At 39.3% G+C, this 19,165-nt stretch overlaps 1 protein-coding gene across 11 annotated transcripts in view; it reads right to left on the bottom strand.

Moving 5' to 3' along the window:
* Positions 1-19,165, bottom strand: part of LOC116721851 (receptor-type tyrosine-protein phosphatase mu) — a 200,052-nt gene that overhangs the window by 130,358 nt on the left and 50,529 nt on the right. For all 11 annotated transcript variants that reach the window (XM_032565856.1, XM_032565855.1, XM_032565857.1 and 8 more), the window contains exons 3-4: positions 8,918-9,192; positions 1,151-1,229 (exon numbers count right to left, since the gene is read on the bottom strand). In XM_032565856.1, the coding sequence (XP_032421747.1) occupies positions 1,151-1,229; positions 8,918-9,192 (354 nt within the window). The remainder of the gene's footprint in view (positions 1-1,150; positions 1,230-8,917; positions 9,193-19,165) is intronic.

Genomic DNA, 19,165 nt, shown 5'->3' with positions numbered 1-19,165 from the left:
TTTCTCAGTAAACATTTGTCCCCTCAAAAAAAAGGTATCGATTCATTAGTTTTGTTGTATAAAGTGGAATGACACAATAAATTGCTGACTAAAATATAATACTTGTGTAAGCCTTTATTGATAATAACAACTTCATGTCATGAGACACAAATTCGTCACAAAAAATGTCTCAACTAGTTGCATGCTTTGCTGGGGTGGAATTTCTCATTTTTCCACACTGTCTTCAAATTACAAGCAACATTTTGTTCTGGTTGTTTAGTAATTCTGATGTTTTTGTCTGGGTCCTCCATCAGAAATATTGCAAAATTCACAGGTGTATAAGGTGGAGCGATATCTAAGATTAGGAGTTTGCTATTTGTGACAGCAGTTCGATTATGATGCGAGACTTTTTGTACCCACAAAGTTGAAGAATAAAGTTAATTGTTTTGTAGCAATAGGGCTGTGAAGGTCTTGAGAAGTTTTTTTTGCTTGAAACCATCGTGATGTGGTTCTTGTAGAATATCTTTGTTATAAGAAACGTTTCTACATGCCCAAAGTCAGGGCTATTAATTGGATTTGATAAGGAAAATGATTTCTTTCTAGAAAATTGGAGATTATAGCTGCTTTCTTTGCCTTTCTGCATTTCTCTCTTCATGCATTCAATACATATTTATTGTGTTCTTCCACCTTCTACAGATAGATATTTTGAATGCGTGGATTACTTGGGTTGTTACCAACATCTGCTGCAAATTTAAAATCAATAGAAATTTTTCTAGTGAATAAAACATTGACATGCTCAATATTTGTTTTTCCTGCTGTAAGTTAAAGGCAGGAAGATACAGAGAAACATAAAAAGCTGCAAGATGGTTTCTGGGGTTTGTCTTTGAGGTCTTTTTTTGTGCCATTTCTCAAGGGATAGATTTCAGACAGCCTCTCCAACATTATACCCCATATGTGCTTCAGCATGTCAACTATATCCTCGTAAATCTTCATCGAGCAGAGAGAGAGGGGGTTCATAGCGCGACTGGCTGTAACATATCCTTTGAGGCCCTTCTGTCTAAGTGGGAAGGCCTTGAGCAGAAACGCGACACAGGTATTCGGAAAGGTGTCACGAAAAGGACAATGACAGTTTTGATGATATTCTTTTATGGTGAAGGGAAAATGGACTTACTGCACTGGTGGCCCTGGACCACAACGTCTTTGATGGCCAGCAAGCCGCGCTGCCCTGAGGTTATGGCTTCAAACACAATCTGAGGAGGAGAAAGGAGACTCATAACACCACTGATAAATTACACCCTCCTTCAAGAGACACCTGAGTGTGGGCCGGGCGCGGGCACAGGAAAAGTCCAGCTCTCGCTTAACTCACTCTGTCCTCTTTCTCAGGGGGGTGCAGCTGGTGCCACAGCTGCAGGCCATCGACATTATTTCCACAATATGTCACAGCTGACAAGTGTTATGACATGCAAGTGTTAAATTAAGTTTAAGCCCTGAGACGATTAGCACACAGTCAGTGACAAACACAAACGTGAGAGTTGAAAGGCAAAGATAAAAGGTCGGGTTGGGACTTTCTTATCTAATCACTTGATTTCTCTTCCCTCTAGATTTTCTTTAAACAATTAAACACTGATACATTTAAAATTTTGAAACGCAATCACAGTTTCAAAATTGTATTTATCATTGTTGGTACACTTAGAACTCTTATGGCTGTAAATCCTAACTAGAAAAATACAAAATATTTTATAGAAGATGTTCAGTTTAGGATAAAGTATAGACTGGAGCCAACGGAGTACAATGACGTCCATCCATACTTTATATAACCTCAACTAAAAAAGATGTCTTAAAATGAATTTACAGTACAAAAGGAAGTGAATGTGTATGGAGCGGAATTAAAGGAACACAATATTTAAAAATAGATTTGCATTTAGCTCCCGCGAGTCAACATTCGCCAGAGGCCCCTTTTACTGTCATTCAAATCTCAAATATTTTGCAGCATCAATCAGGGTTTCTTTTTTCATTGTTTCCCTGCATTTAGTTTGCCAAGCATCCAATCAACTGAGACCAGTTATGTTGTCTCTGCTGAAGAAAAAGTTTCTCCAAACCCTTTTGCTGCAACTATGTTTCACCATAACTATGTTATGGTGAAACTTAACATGCATAAAACCCTGCATTAAGGGTGCATGTGAGTAAAAAAAAAAGTTATATTTTGGGCTGATATGACCAGAGCACCTTCTTCTACGTCAGTGGTCTCCAAAGACGATCCATGATGGTCGGTGTCATGAGTGTTTAAAATGTTCCCAACATTCGGGGGCGCTGCTGAGCACCGACTATGTAGGACGTGTTTTGCTGGTGCTCCGATGGGATATGTGTTTTAATGTAAATTTTTGCACCTCTTTACACACTTTTTTGGAACATACTGGACTATTAGTGAACGAAAATGCATATCTGATGTGCAACTCGTAAGTACCGTAGTTGAATATGGGGAAAAACGACAAGGCTACTCGCAGCAAGGCTGACCAGGAGGCTCCTGCTGAACCAGATGCTAATAGCATACTGCTAACCAAGATGCAGGAGATGCTGAACGACTCCCGCACTGATCTCATCAACAGGTTTGAGAACATTGTTTCGAATGTCGTTAAGACGGAGATCTCAGCCGCGGTGGCACCGCTAGAAGCTAAAACTGCCTCGTTTGGGACTGCCATTCACGATTTGGAGCGGGCTGCTAACGATCAGGATGGGAGGCTAGCTACCATGGAGGCCTCGGTTAACTCGTTAAATGTATTAGTGCAGCGGTCCCCAACCTTTTTAGTCGCGCGGACCGGTCAGCCCATCGCAATTTTGCTGAGGGAGTGGGGTGGGGGGGTGCGCGCGCAGTACTCAGACGTTGTTTTGTTACTCATTCTGCTGCAAGTTGGCTCAATTTTGACGCGCAAGATGTAACCGGTAAAATCCGGTTTAGGATTTTCAAAATAAAAGATCCGGAAGTAGTTCATTATTTCTTGCGCAGCCCGGTACCAATTGGTCCCGCGGCCCGGTGGTTGGGGACCACTGTATTAGTGGACACACTGTCCAAGAAATGTGAAAACTTGGAGGGTCGCTCCAGACTAAATAACATCCGCCTTGTGGGTGTACCGGAGGGATCCGAAGGTCAACCGCCGACGAAGTTTGTATCGAAGTTGCTTCAGGATCTGCTCGGCAGAGCAGATGTGCAATGTGCACATCTCATCGCACATCGCGGGCCAAGCCAGCAGAGGGGAACCCACCGCGCCCGTTCGTTGTCCGTGTCAACCTGTTTCAAGAACGGAATGAGATTCTACGGAGGGCTCGTGAGTGGTCTCCCTTACTCTATGAAGGAAAACGTGTGTTCATTTTACCCGATTATTCAACCTCAGTTGCTAAAAAACGCGCATCGTTTACGAAAGTGAAGAAGGAACTCCACTCTTGCCCCGGAATCAAGTTTGGGCTTCTTTTCCCTGCAATATTACGGATCAATTCGTAAGTTCGAGGACCCAGCCCTTGCTGCAGACTTTGTTGAGAAAAACATTAAAAATGTGGTTGATCCAGCCACAGTTTGAAGTGTGGTTGTTCCGGCCACAGTTTAATTCCAGAGGGGCCTCTACCCAGTGATGGGATAACATTTTGTTTGGGAACTGTAATACTCTGTACAATACAATTATTATTTAATGCATTGTTGTTCTCAACAGTGCCTTTCGAGCACTCTGGATACACTGTGGATTTAACTCCTAGTTTGGAAATGTATTTTTAATTTCTTGGTTCTTGTTGATACAAGTGGGCCTTTGTGTGTCCGATTGCACATTAGTTCTACATGCCTTATAATATATTTCATGTTTCTACAAACCTGTTATTCTCTAGATGGTGCATTTTTTACATATTGTTATGTTTACATCACATTCCCAGGAGAGTAGTCAGTAGTTAAGACTACTTTCTTTTTTCAGTCTCTAGTAAGCTAGATGCTGTTTTTTGTTTTATTTTTGATGGGGTTTCTCGCATCCCGTTTGGGGGAATGCTTCAGCGAATGGGTTGGTTTAGGGAGGGCTTCAGGTGGCAGGGGTGTGTGTGTTACTTTGTTCTTTTTGTCTGTGTATGTCTCTTTTTTTCAGGTGACCAGGGTGATTCTTGTTTACTTTTGTGTTTTACTTTGACCTATGGCTGACATCAGCTTGACACACCACTTGACACCAGCTACAGCGGTAGGACGAGAGATCCGTTTCACCAGCTTTAACTGCAGGGGGCTCAACAATCCTGTGAAACGTAGTAAGGTATTAATCATCATATGCAACGATTGGGGGCACAAATAGCTTTCCTTCAAGAGACACACCTTAAGAAAGTGGACCACGTGAAACTGAGGCGCAGCTGGAGTAGTCAAGTTTATCATTCCTCTTTTTACACTAAATCTAGAGGAGTGGCTATCCTTATCAGTAAATCTGTCCCCTACGTGCACTCTCAAACCATTTCTGATTCTTGTGGTAGATACGTTATCACTGGTACCATTTGCAATACCGCGGTGGCATTGGCTAATATATATGCTCCCAATTATGACAACGAATACTTTTTTAAACATGTTTTCCAGTCACTTCCCAATCTGTCCACTTATCACTTAATATTGGGAGGTGATTTTAACTGCTGGCTTGATCCTCAGTTGGATCGCTCTTCAACAAACAAAACCATGCCTTCGCGCTCATCTAAAATGATTAACTCCTTTATGTCTGAATTTAATGTTCATGATGCCTGGCATTTTCTTCACCCCTACCAGAAGGTTTACTCATTCTTTTCCCCAGTCCACCACACCTTTACGCGTATTGATTTTTTCTTGATTGATAATAGATTGCTGTCCTCTCTCACTGGGTGTAAATATGATGCTATTGTCCTATCAGATCATGCCCCAGTTTCTATAACTATTAGATTTGACTCTCACCCCATTGAGCGGCCTCCATGGAGGCTAGGCACCCGTCTGCTATCAAATGAAAAATTTGTATCTTTTGTAGCACGACAAATAGATTTTTTATAGAAAATAATAGAGGACCAGAGTTACCATGAGTGGACTTGGCTGGTTCTTTGATTAATCAGTTTAGGTGGATGTTCATGTTTTGGTTGGAATGCAGTTGTGCCATACTCCCTTCAGTCTTAGATGGTGGATTGAACAATGTTCTTGGAAATGCTTAAAGAAATTCTGCTCTAAGTTTCTCTCCTTTCTTTCTGACATGTCTTATTGTATTCTTTGGTCCTCCGGATGCTGTTTGTTCACTAAGGTCTTCTGACAAACCTCTGAAGCAACTGGATGCTGTGTATTTTTATTTAGAGGTATTAAAGTAAATGGGGGTAAGTGCCAATGAAGCCCACGCTTCAGAGAATTCCTTATAAGCAGTTTTTAAAACTACATATAATCTTGTAGTATAAGAGCAAAAACCGAGCTTGTTTCAACTTTAATCATTAAAGCCTCAGTATCCAGCAGAAAAAGAATTTAAATAAACAAAATAGGAATAAAATCTGAATTCTAAAAGGATGATTTATGATACCATAACTTTGTTAAAAAGAACAAAGTCTTTAAAGTTCCTCACCTTGTGTGACAAAATCTCCTGCTGCGTTTAACAGTTGCTCTAATGTGGTTTCTTAAAAGTATGGCTCTCTGATAGAACTTCTAAAATAAAGTGCAACTGTGCAGCACATGATGAAACTTTGACCCTATTTTAAGGGCCAAGCTCCCCTCCAAAACAAATGGCCCTAAGCCCTGAGAGGAGGGTGTGTCACAGCAGAATTTCAAAGCTATGTGCTCGTTGGTCTGGAGTGTGATAAAAAGGGAAACAGCATGCCAGTCCCTTCCCAAACCCAGGGCGTGGTGCACGCAGCAATTACACCACACGCGCTTCCAGCCACACATGTTTTGCCTGCTGTGACTCCTGAAATATCAACCTGGAAAGTCTGTTGACTTGTAATATTATTAGACATGTCCTAAGTAAGGTGTCGCGCACAAACATGTCCTGCCGGCTGCACAGTGACATATTTCCGAGATTCCTTTTGTAGCTCAGGAATATGGAGGCTGAGATACTTACTCCTGTCATCTGGGAGGCAGGATGCCTTCAGATAAGACCGTCTAATTATAAATTTCTTTTCTCGTCTCTTGAAATATGAAAGCAAAGTCTTGGGTCCCAATTATGGCCTCATTAAGGGCTAATTTAAAGGAAATTAAAAGGCCAACCACTCTATATATTGCCACCAGACAAATGAACTGGCCCCCACGCTCTAATTGAAATCTTTTGTTTATGCAACAGACATCAGTCAGCCTCCCTAATAGCTGTGATATAATTGACTCCAACATCAATGATGGCTCGGCACATAACTGGGCCTGACCCGCACTGAAAATATTCACATGGGACAAAGCTGTTGATGTCATAGGAAAGTTCACCATTCTCATTTGTCAGAGAGACCGACAGTGGGACCAGCGTTTAGTGTCTACATCACTGCACTGGATATCCCTTTGGGATTTAGTTAAATACTTTACAGCAGGTTTGATTAGCCCTGCTGCATATTCTGCTGCATGGAAATTAATACAGATGAGTGCATTTAGATTGAATGTCTTTTTGGGCTATACGTGAACAAAATGCAACGTTCCACTTCACATTCATAGAAATTTTAAAAGTTTAAAAAAAAAAAAGTTAATCAGTTCTGGAACAATCAGATGCATGACAATCTCAAGTTGAAGTTCGATGGATAGCTAGACCAATAATTTCATAATAGTAATTGTCAAAAGCCACAAAAAGCTGGAACGATGCCTGAACGCCTTACCAGTAATTAAAAAATAATTTCCATGTGTCAGGTGGCTTTCCTTTGACAATTTCCTAGGTTGCTATGCAATTAAAGATACCTATAATTAGTGGCATGTTGTTAATTAATGACAATTTCAGGAATTGGTGTCCTTCTTGACAGATTGTTGCTAAGATCATTAGCATCCTCGCATTTACCCATGATGTCAATTTAGCTCCGGAACAATTACAAATGAAAGAAGGTCCTTTAGGCTTGAAGTTTGAAAGGCAGCAGAGGCTGTAAATGTTTCCAATACCCAGCAATGCACAGTTGGTATGCTGGGTATAATGCTGTGGACCATTTGCTGTGGACCATTTCTTTTGGGATGTGTTCATTCCTTTACTGCCTTGAAAAAAATAATCACTCCCTTTTCCCATGTCATGTTACAATCACAACCTTTAATGCAATTACTGATACATGTGATAGGCAAAGATGAAACTGAAGTGGAATGATGATGATAGAAGGTCTTGAGATTTTATTTACAAATACCAATTGGTCAAGAATGGCATGCATTTTAATTAAACCCATTTCCTCTAATAGCCCTGAAATAAAATCCAGTGCAACCAATTGCATTCAGAATTCCACTTAATTAGGAACCTGAGTTCATCTGTGAGTAATTTAATCTCAATGTTCTTTGAAGTGGTTTGTCAGAGAACATTATTGAACAAACAGCATCGAGAAGACCAAGAAACACACCAAATAGGTCAGGGGAAAATGCTCTGCAGGAGTTTAAAACAGCAATAGATTTTCAAAAAGAACATATTCTGAATAGAAACCTAGGGCAGTGGTTAACTTTGGGAACCACTTCCCTAGGTGATGAATAAAGTATATTCTATTCTAAACTTGTCAAGCTAATCAGAGGTGTTTGTTCAACTGAAATTTAAGGATAAACACCCTTTATATTTAGCCACAGATGTCTATGTGAATGTAAGACAAGCAAAGCTTTTATACACTACTTGTCTTGAGCCAGCCTGACAATATCTGACCAGACTGGCTTTACATATTAACACACATGGTAAGCATCTTGTCAGCAATTTGCACTGACTGCTGCTGCTACCTACCTCTTTTTTTTCTTATTTTGTCTGTGTGGCTCTTATTAAACCTTCCACACTGCATCCAGCAGCGAGAATCTCAGCGGTATCCCTTGTTAACTAAGTTATCAGAGCGGCTATGATGAGCAGGCAGCAGGACTCGCATCGCCTCCAATGTGGTCCAGACCCTGCCAGGCCTTAATGAAATAATACACCGAAGGACCTGCTCCCTTTGGGAGGTTAAGGGGTCTCTCTGCATCAATTAACATTTGGTGGACTCGTGGAACAAGCCCGACGAAGACTAATAGCCAGGCAAGTGTGAAATCACCTTGCCCCAGCCAGCAGTCAGGTGCATTGGTAAGTGAAAATGAGTTTTCAAAATTGGAAAAAAAAAAAAAAGGAACTGACTTGGATTGAAGGGAAAGAGAACAGATTGCCATGGATACAGAGGCAGCTGCAGAAATCAATAATCCAAGGTGCTTTGAATGGGCTTTTGTGCAATTGTTTAGACCTTCTCAAATAATAATTCTGTCTTGTTCCACATTGTGAAAGGCTTTAAATTACTTCAGATAAACTATATAGGATTTCTACTGCTTCTATAGAAATGCTACACGTGAACAAAATTGTTGGTGCCCCTCAGCTAATGACTGAAAAGCCCACAATGCTGGCTGAAATTACTTGAAACTGCAAAAAAGTATTATTTTTTTAAATTAACCAATGACAATCAAACGTTGCTATTGAATTAGGAGTCTACCGAGTCATTTTTTAAAATAAACTAATGAAACAGGCATGTTTCAGCTAGTCAGAGAAGTTTGAAGACATCTGTAATGCTAATTAATTAACATGTTTCTACAGTAAAAATACTTTCAATCTTTTCTAGAGGCGCCATCATTTTCTTACAGGCCTGTTCCAGTTGTTTTGCTTTTTAAATCGATTCTGTTGAACCACAGCTCAAAAGCAATGTTTGATTTCCGTTAGCCAATTTTCAGTAATTTTTCTTATTTCTTTTATTACTTTTGTGGATTCTTTTTGGTCATTAACAGAGGGGCACAAACAGTTATACCAAAGAAAGCTTAATGTGCGCCCACCTGGTAGAAGTTGGGCCAGTAGGTGCTGATGGCCAGCTCCACCTGCCCCCAGGAACGAGACGCTGGTCCTGATACGTTCCAAACAGGCATCCCCATGGGACTGTTGTTTTCTTTGATATAGACATTTAGGTGGCCTGGGTGGCTGTTGTCTCTTCCTCCTATGTAGTAATGGAAAATAACGCAGTGTGTGTCGTTCTCCTTCAGTTGGGGTGTCAGCAGTAAAGCCTTCTGTCCCGCGAAGCGTCCTGACGTGTTCACCATCATAAAAGTGGACCCTGTTACAGAAAAAAGGAATGTTGGCTCATGTTGTTTCAACAAATTTCAGTAAACTGGCAAAAATAGTCATGTATATTTAAAATAAAACAGTCTTTCAATGCAATCATAAACACAACAGTCAACCTGGATCAGCATTTGCAAATTAAGAATTACAAAGGACCACTTTAAAAGAAATGTTTGATAGGTTAATATATTTTAAGGGAAATGCATTTGTACATGACAATATCACATTTGGTAAGTTGGATGTTTATGTCATAGTATATGTTTTACCAACCAAGACACTATTCTGTTAATGGAGAACAATAGGAAGATCACGGTGATGAGAGAAAAAAAATTAAAACAGAAAGAAACGGGTCATAAATATGTTAAAATTGGAGAACCTACAATCTCAAAAGTGTCAAACAGAAATAAATCACATTTCGTTTTTTCTGTTGGTTTTCAGTGATAAGGTAATACCATATAGGGTTGATTACATAGTTCCTATGAGCACACCATCTGGAAATCTCTCTTAATTATTATGAGTTTGATTTCTTAACAAAATAGATCTTTCTCATTGGAATATGTGCTACCTTTTTTGGTTTACTACATAGCTCCTGAAACCACACCATCTGGAAATCTCTCTTGATAATGAGTTTGTTTTCTAAACAAAAAGGATCTTTCTCATGGGAATATGTTGACTCCAAATGGCCAGAAATCGGCCATATTTTTCTACTGAAAAACTGAGAACTGTTGCTACTAAGAGATACACAGGAAGCAAGGTCATGGTCTGTGGGGGGTGAAAACACAAAGAAAGAGGTTATATTTCTCCTCACCCACTAAATAAAACCAAAAAACAAATTTAATGATACAATGTTTACAAAACGGGAACTGATAATTTTAAGTGGTCTCTTAATTTTTTCTAGAGCTGTATATGGGACGTCTACTGCTTCTATAGAGAAGCTACACATGAACAAAATTGTTAGACTGATCATTTGGAAAAAGGTGAAACTTACACAGTCATTGCATGTCTCTCAATTAAAGACTGGGAGAAATGCAAAGGTTGTCTACCCTAAATGCTTTCAGAATTCACTGTGGTAAATTACACACAAAGTACAGTACAGACCAAAAGTTTGGACACACCTTCTAATTCAATGGGTTTTCTTTATTTTCATGACTATTTATAAGGCAAGAAATCCCACTTATTAACCTGGCAGGGCACACCTATGAAGTGAAAACCATTTCAGGTGACTACCTCTTGAAGCTCATCAAGAAAATGCAGAGTGAGTGCAAAGCAGTAATCACAGCAAAAGGTTGCTACTTTGAAGAAACTAGAATATAAGGGGTATTTTCAGTTGTTTTACACTTTTTTGTTTAGTGCATATTTCCACATGTGTTATTCATAGTTTTGATGCCTTCAGTGTGAATCTACAATGTCAATAGTCATGAAAATAAAGGAAACTCATTGAATTAAAAGGTGTGTCCAAACTTTTGGTCTGTACTGTAGGTCAAATAATAGAGCTTTTAAATCCCTCCATAGGATGCCGGTTAGTTAAGTTCACACTACTGCAGTCAGAGAACAGTTGTATTGCCTTCTTCCTCCACCTCATAGGATAAATCACCAAAGAAACAGTCAATTTTACTTTAACATTGTAATGTGCATTGGTCCAGGAGATTGTCTTTCCAGAAAAAACACCACCACTCTTTGGCAATGCTTGATTTCTGTGGGCTCAATTTTTTTGTGCATGCATTTTTAAAATTTACTTAATGGTTTTTAAATTTGGGCATGGAAAAGATAATTACAAAGAGCTACTCGCCCAAACACAACTGAAAAGGGAGAGCAGTAAAAACAACCATAAATGCCCCTTAGTTGCAACTGATAGCTATTGCAATATTCAACAATGATATCATATTATGAAAACATGTCTTCTCACCATAATGCAGCTCTGAAATTAACCAAATAAAAGGGAAAAAAAATCCCATACAGAATGCTGAGAGTAACAAATGGCTGCTTGAGGAGATTTCCTCGGCATTCACAAATCCAGCTTGTGACCTTTGATGAGAAAATGCTATTACCTAGCCTGATCGTCATTGCCATTCATCAAAATACAAAGACATACACTACAGCTCAGAGGCTAATCCTAGAAAATAGTGGATTTTGAAAAGTGCATTTTCCTTCAATGACGGAGCAGAGGGGAAATGATGAAAAATCAATAAGCTAAAATCTATTTGCCAAGAAAAGCCCCATTTAGATTTTATCACTTAGGTCCAATATTAAAGGTTAATCTAATTCTTTACCCTCTCCCCAATAAAACACAAGTGAGAATTATTACATTGGCCAACTTTCAAGGAAATGCCGAACACATTCTATTTGTCATCATCTTATTTAGCTTGGCTTCATATTAAGATGGCAATAATCATAGCAGTGTTTGAAACACAGCCATAGGAGACTCATTAGGTGCTGAGATACATTTTGGCAGAATGCTACAAATTGAAGGGCAAAGAGAGGTAATACAAACAACCTGTAAACAGGAAGCTTACGCTGCTGCATTCAAGGAAGAGCCAAATCTCTCTTGTTACAGTAAACATGTGGCATTTCACTGAGATTCCTGTATTAAAACGGGTGAATAACGTCAAGTTAAGCAGCAGGCTTGGTCGCCTGAGCGTATCAACCAGGCAGCATCTCACAGAATCCTATTTGTTCCATCAATGACTCGAGCTTGCCCACTTGTCTTGTGCTTCTCTTGTAACGCTCACCAATTTCATCTGTCTGGAGCTTCGGATAATGAGTAGGGGGATTCTGTCATGTTTACACGATGAAACAAGAGAAGAGGCATCAGAGGAGCGGTTGGGATGTCACAGTTAGCCTAATCGCCTTTGTTTGGAAGGTAGAGGCAGTTGTTATTTTAAATGATCCTTTAAGGTTTTGGGGTAATTGATGAGGGACGTGGATATGTTATGAAGGGCAGTAATGAGAACATGCATTTTATGGATCAATGACATGTCAAATATTTGGCACAGGATGTGAGAAAAAAGGGCTAAACAGTTGCCTTGCAGCAAAAAAGTTGTTGGTTTGATTCCTGGCCAGCAACCAGAAATCAAACCAGGCTGCAGCTTGAATGTTTTGTCCATAGGTCTTGTCCAGGTAATTTGGCTTTCTCCAAAGCCTGAAAACATGACTGTTAGGTTAATTGGTTATTCTAAGATCTCATGAAGTGTTGGTGTGTGTTGTTTGTCCAGTGTCTTTCTGTGTTGCCCTCTTTGTGTTGTCTCTCACCCAATGACTACTGGAGATAAGCACCAGACCCCCGAAAACCCTGGAAGGATAAGTGGATATAGACGATAGATGAACAGATCCATGTGTGCTACACATTTAGAAGCTGAATGATATAAACTTGGACTTTAAGTTACTTACATAAAATCAACATCTAAAAATTATGGGCTTCAAGAAATTTCACAATGATTTCCAATGGAATAACAATGATATTGTTTTCAACTATCATTGTAGTCATTGGTAGAAAGGCACCAAGATGCCTCGTTATTTAAACATGTAAAATAAGAGAAAGAATTCATTGCGAGAATGTTTGAGATCCACAAGCTCAATGAAGGTCAGGTATTTAGGAGGTGTGATAGGATGAGTGAAGAAGATACTAATGTGTGGTTCTGAAGTTCTTTGCCCTGTTGGGCCTGCCAGGAGGAGACATGAAATCTTAAGCATGTGAGAGTATATTAATGATTTTCCCTGGTGACTTCCTAATACGTATAAGATATGGAACAAGAATACGATCCCTTATTGTTCTATTTGCGATCTGTTGTGGTCTGATATATCTAATTTTGTGGTTACTCCAAACTGGAAAGTGATGGACGGACATGTCCATCACTGTCATGCTCCAAAAAACTCCAAAGCTCAAGAACTTTGGAGTTTGGTACGGGTAGCCTCTGTGTCATATTCATCTGTCTGAAGCTTCTCTTGTTACTATACAAAAACAGATGTTTTTTAGTTTTTAATTAGGATGATTTTAAGGTCCTAATTCTGGGACACATTTCAAGAAAGGTGAATGCACTAGCTTGGACGAAACGTTGGGTACACCCTGGACAGATCACCAGTCCGTCCCAGGGCAACAGTGAGACACTCATTCTTGAGAGATACAGTAACCTAACAGTAATGTTTTTGGATTGCAGGAAGAAGCTCACCCAGAAATAACCCACGCATGCACAGGGAGAAGATATAAACTCCATGCAGAAAGATCCCAGGCTGGGATTCAAATTCAGGATCTTATTGCTGAAAGAGCAAACAGTGCTACCAACTGTGCCACTGAGTAGCCTCTGATAGAAAAACAAACCAACTATTTTAAGATTAGAAGACGTTGAAAATAACCTCTTTCAATAGTTTGTGCAGGAATGTTATTTAACCAAGACAGAGTTTCAAAGAATATCATCTTATGAGCTACTTAGGAGTCTGGTATCTCTATGTTGTGCAAAGAGTTCTTCGCAGTATGATCACTTTGTTATGATTAATTACTATGGACTCTCCCACAGCGTTTGTAATCTATTATTTAATTTCAGTTTTACGCATTCATATGTTGAGGTTAATTATTTCTGAGGAAAGCATGAAGTAGAGAAAACATGAAGAAAGGGAGCAAACGTGTCAACTCTGAAACACATTTGATTAAACTTTAATCAGGTAGTGCTCTATGAAGACTCCATGTGTCTTCACTGACATCCAGTCTTCTGCAAAAGCAGCCAGATCCTTCTTGTTTTTCCCTTTGAGGCACGAGCAACCCCTGGTATGACGCAAACCAGCACTAGAAATCCCTAGATAAATTCTTCAGTTGCAGCTCATGATGCATATACAAAAATTATGGCTCTATTGCTTTCCTCAAAGATTAAAACAGGCTATTTAGAAGTAATTCAACAGTCATATGTTTGGGAGATATGTCATTTTTGTTCATAATTAAGATGCAAACTGCAGATCCCTTAAGCCACATTTGTATTTTTTTCCACTATAGTCTAGAAATCTATTCATCCATCCCTCCATTGTCTTCTGCTTGCCATAGATCGGGTAGCTTGCTCAGCATTCCTTGGCCAAATGGAAAATCCAGTTTCTCCGACGTGTTTTGGGTCTTTCTAAAGTTTCTTTCTAGTGGGACATGTTTTGAAAAACTTTTAAAGGGAGGGACCTCAAAGGCATCCTAATCAGACGCCCAAATAACCTTAACTGAATCATTTTAATGTGGAGCTTTGCATCAAGCTCCCTGCAGACGATGAAGTGTCTCACCCCATCTCTGAACATGTGTCCAGTCATCCTGCAGAAGAGGGTGACTCATTTTAGCCACCTGTGACTGGGATTTTGTTCTTTTGGTCACAATCCATACCTGTGACCATAGGTGAGGGTTGGAATGAGAAACAATCGGTAAATCCAAAGGTTTGGTTTTTGGTTCAGCTGTTCCTTCGCCACAGTTCAGAGGAACATCTGCATTATGACAAACAATGCCCCATTTGGTCTCTCTCTCACTCCATCCTACCAACACTCTTGAGCAAGACACCTGAAGACTGAACTCTGTTTGCCTTAATCAGAGACTAATCCCAAAGCCGAGTGGAACAATCTACCTTTTCCTGATTCAGAACTTTAAGAAACCGGTTCTCATTCCAGTTGCTGCATGGTCAGCTCCAAGCTGCACCAGTAGATTCTGTCCATGAACACTATAAAATCTGACTGGGTCACCAGGAGTGGATGAGATTTACCTCGAATTACTGTGTCCCAGATTTTGTGGGCTTGTCGGAGTTGACACATCTCTTGAATGAGAACTAGGACAGTTCTTGGCATGTTGCAGACCAGGAATGTGTGTGTCCCAAGTTAGAGGACAGCTTACTCCAGGGTGTTGAGTAAGATCATCCAGCAGGAGCAGAGTGTTTTCTCTTGCCAATAAAACAGTGGATATAAAATATTTATAATTTGAAAGTGGCCAACATTTGTTTAATAATTGCTAATGGATAATCCATTAATTTGTAATCGCATGTAAGACATTATACCAAAAATCTTCCTTGCCACAGTCAATGTGATAGTGTGGTTGTACACCCCGCCAGCAATTTGTATTAAAAAATGTGGAATTTGTTCAAGTAAAACTAAACTAAAAAAGGGCAAATCTATCTATTATCATACTTTTGTCTTCAGTAAAAGAAAACAGTACTTCAGGTGTCAGTCAAGTCCCGCATCATACTTTCTCTACCATTGTGTAACACCACAGAAGATCATAGAGTTACATAGATTGTCATTCAGCTTCTATTCTCTCCAAGCCTAATGACCACATACTCGGCAGGACCTGCTGCACCATGACAAGCTAATTAACCAGTAAGACTAAGAGCAAATTATAATGACACTGTTAGTGGAGTGCTAATGTGCTAGTGATGCACAGGGGTGTTTTCTCCCCTCCCACCCCCACTCCGTCCCTCTTTCTCTATCTCTTCCGCCTTTAACAATGATAGAGTTTGAGACCAATTAAAAATAGAGAGCTCTCGGCACACTCCGAGCCCGTCTTCACTGTTCCTTAAAGGCCATGGCTCGGCTATTGTCTAAGGTATTCAGAGGAACAGATTTATTATTATTCCAATGTAGGCCACCTTCACCTTCCATTACAATGATGGCTGAATGTGGGGAGCATGGAAACCGGTGTGAAAAATGAATGAGCGGAAGATGAAGCGTCCCCGCTGCTGATGCTGCATACATTCGCTGTAGCTGTTCTTTGGGAAACAAAGGCCACGCTGCTAAAATAGAAATGTGTGACTTCAGACATTATTAACAAGGAACACAGTAAAATAGAGAAAACATCATTGTTCAACAGTTACTATCAACATTTGTTCTGTGAAAATGTTACAATTAGAGGAAATAAATGTAGAAGCTAAATAGAAATGTAGCAATATTTCTGGAGCTCTAACATTACGATTAGTTTCTCATGAATTAGTTTTCTTTTTTAATTAACATCGACCTGAAGTAGAGCTGCTTCATCGAATTTGTAAAAAAATTAAATAAAATTCTCTGAAAGGTTCAAAACATGGATGCAATTTTGGAAGATGAATGTGCAGTGTAATCTAACAAGCAAGGTCTGCTAAAATAGCATTGAAACTTCCAAATGTTCAGGTTCTGCTGGATGGCAGGGAAACCAAAATAACAGACTTGGTGGTTTAACAATATCGTGAGCCGTAGAGACAGAATGTGGACTCTGAAGAAAGCCTTCCATCAGGTTAATCCTGCGCCCTGACGGCTTATTTAACTGGCAGAGCAGCTATGAGTTGGCCGCAGCTTGTGTCTGTCCATATGGGAGAAAAAGTTCCTGCTGGCGAGAAAATAAGCTGATGAGGATGGGTAATTCCTAAAAAAAATTACTTAAACTGTGTAATTCTACAGCACAATGTTAGGATCAAACTCTATTAACAACTGGTTAACGAACAGCTCTTCAGACTTGTTTAAATCTTAAATTAAGCTTAATCTGGTGCAGGCCTGTTTAACGGTAGCTGACAGCATGTGGTGGCTTGGAAGAAATAAATAACTATAAAGAAAAACAAATTGTCAAAAGAAACTATAGTGTTAATTCATATTGAATTTTGTTGCGCTGCATCATTTTATTTGTATGTTTTGCTTTTTGTGCCTCTTTTTGACCACTTGTTTATTCCTACTTTTAAACTTTGACATCTGTTTTACTGAAATAAATACATAAATAAATAAATAAAAAATAGATTTCTTTGGGCTGACAAGTAACTCACAATGTACAACAGAAGTGTACTTCTTTATTTGTCCTATAAATGTATTATATCCAAAAATGATCTTTATGATACGAAAAAATTAGACAACTCATCTAACCAACTATCTAAAAACTGTATGTTTCAATACTTTAGCAATTTATGTGAGATCAGCACACTGTAAGATAAAAGCACAGCTGCATTTGTAATGATTTACTCCGAGATAAATAACTTTATTGGATGCAAAGTCCTCAGAAGTTTCTTGTTACAAACAGCTGATGTGAACGTCACAAGAAAGTCTTTATTAATGATTTTATATGTTTTTCCTTGAAAGATAATGAAGCCTGAAATAGTTCTGGTCTCACAAATAACCTCCTGTCTAATCCCAATCATCAAAGTCTACAGTTTGAAGGTATCTGGATTAATTATGAGTTGAGTGATGGTCTGAGCTGAGGATATAATTTGCAATAATGACTAGCGCTCATTACTTCTCCTCCATTCAGGTCCTGAACTCTGTGAAAATCATTATGTGGGGGGGGGGAAGGGAGGAATCAGAATGAAGGGGCGCTCTTTAAACCCAAACCCTCCATGTCTCATTTGCTAATAAAATTCACAGAGGTCACTGCCGCCGAAAAGCACGGCTGCCGCTTTGGAAATGTCAATGAAGACGGGGCCATTCTCACTGTCTGCCACCAATCAAAAATGCTCTTGCTGTGAGGGTTAGGCTGTTAATGTGAGCAGCCGTGGCCTTCTTTCAAGTTTTCCCGGAATATTCTCCGTGTCCTCTGCAACATGAAAAGGGCCCCGATAAAAATAAAAGCGGATAAGTTTGGGTCTCCGTACGAAGAGCCTGGCAGGTTCTCTTTAGCACGGAGTCAAACAGTTTCACCCAGAACCATCCATCATGCAGAACACGTTTAAGCCCTGTCACTTTAGTCAGGTGGAACAACTAGCCCTTATTATGTTCCCTGGCAGCATCCTTTGTTGTCGCATGCCAATCAACTGCAATCCCAAATGGCTTAATATGTCATCTTAATATGCAGTGCGCTCTATTGGCCTGCCGCTGAAGTAAATGGGTCAGATAATAACCCATTCACGTGGTACAAAGTCATTAAAAAATCTGAATCTTCAGGTGAGTCACATAATTGTTCATACCGTGAACACTTAGGATAAAGAAAAGATAAAGTATGCTAATATGTCCTCCATTCTAGAAGCGCAAGTCCAATCTTAATCCTGTTTATCATAATGGGTAACCTGTTTGCTCGGGCCAAAGGACACATTTTACCCCCACAAACACGGAGCGCAGGAAATGGCAGTCTTTCTTTCACCAGGAATGATTGCACAAATTGATTAGATTTCATAATTTGCTGTTCTGTTGTGTCCCTTAATCATTTAATGGGGCTCTGTCCTTAACCTAAAAACAGTGCACAAAACACTAGGAGTCATTCCCACATGTAGCGGGGAATGGCTAAAAACAATGTGAGTGTGTGTTTTTTTTTAAATAAAATTGTGACAACACTCCATGTTTAACTGGGGTGATTTAAATTCTGATTAAATTTCTGCTGTCTTTCAGTCCAACATTATGTCCTCTTATATTTTAATAGTTTGACCCTCTTGTTGTTCATTTGAAAAACCCATTAAGCACCATAAACAGCACTAGAAGCCCGGATAACGCAATGAGGTATTTTTCCATTAACCAATATCTACTTGCATTGGTCACATGGGTTAGTCTATGTGCCAACATCTGGGGCCCCTGGTGATTTTTGAAGAAAGAAAGGACATCATTTTTAAGTTGCCCTGTTAGGTTGATAAACAAGCCTTGTTTAATTTTAAATTGATGGTCCTGTTGCAACTTTGGGCACTTGGTATAAAAAATAAACAGTGACAAAGTGACAGGTAAGATGCTGAATTCTGTATTCTCAGGCTCTGAGAATAGAGCAACTGGCCAAGTCATGTTCTAAAATCTTTTATGAACTGAGAGGATTGTATTTCATCATTTTTAGTTCCAAAAGCTAAAATGATGATGAAATGTGAACTGTTTGATTATTCAATTAAGTTCTTAAAATACAAATCTGTTCTTTTGTATTTTAGAAAGGGAGCATTTTCAATGTTTTTTCTTGGCATTAGAATAAACAAACAATCAAAGATGAAGACAGTAATATAGTCAAACTTCATGTATCTTAAACTAGTTATAGGTTATTTTTGTGATTTGAGTAGCCTCAATTATCTAAAACAATAAATCTAGTGCATCTATTTTTC

Source organism: Xiphophorus hellerii, chromosome 6 (genome assembly GCF_003331165.1).
Source record: "Xiphophorus hellerii strain 12219 chromosome 6, Xiphophorus_hellerii-4.1, whole genome shotgun sequence".
Taxonomy (NCBI): Eukaryota; Metazoa; Chordata; class Actinopteri; order Cyprinodontiformes; family Poeciliidae; genus Xiphophorus; species Xiphophorus hellerii.
The sequence above is the reverse complement of the archived record's forward strand: the minus strand, read 5'-3'. Positions and strand labels throughout refer to the sequence as shown.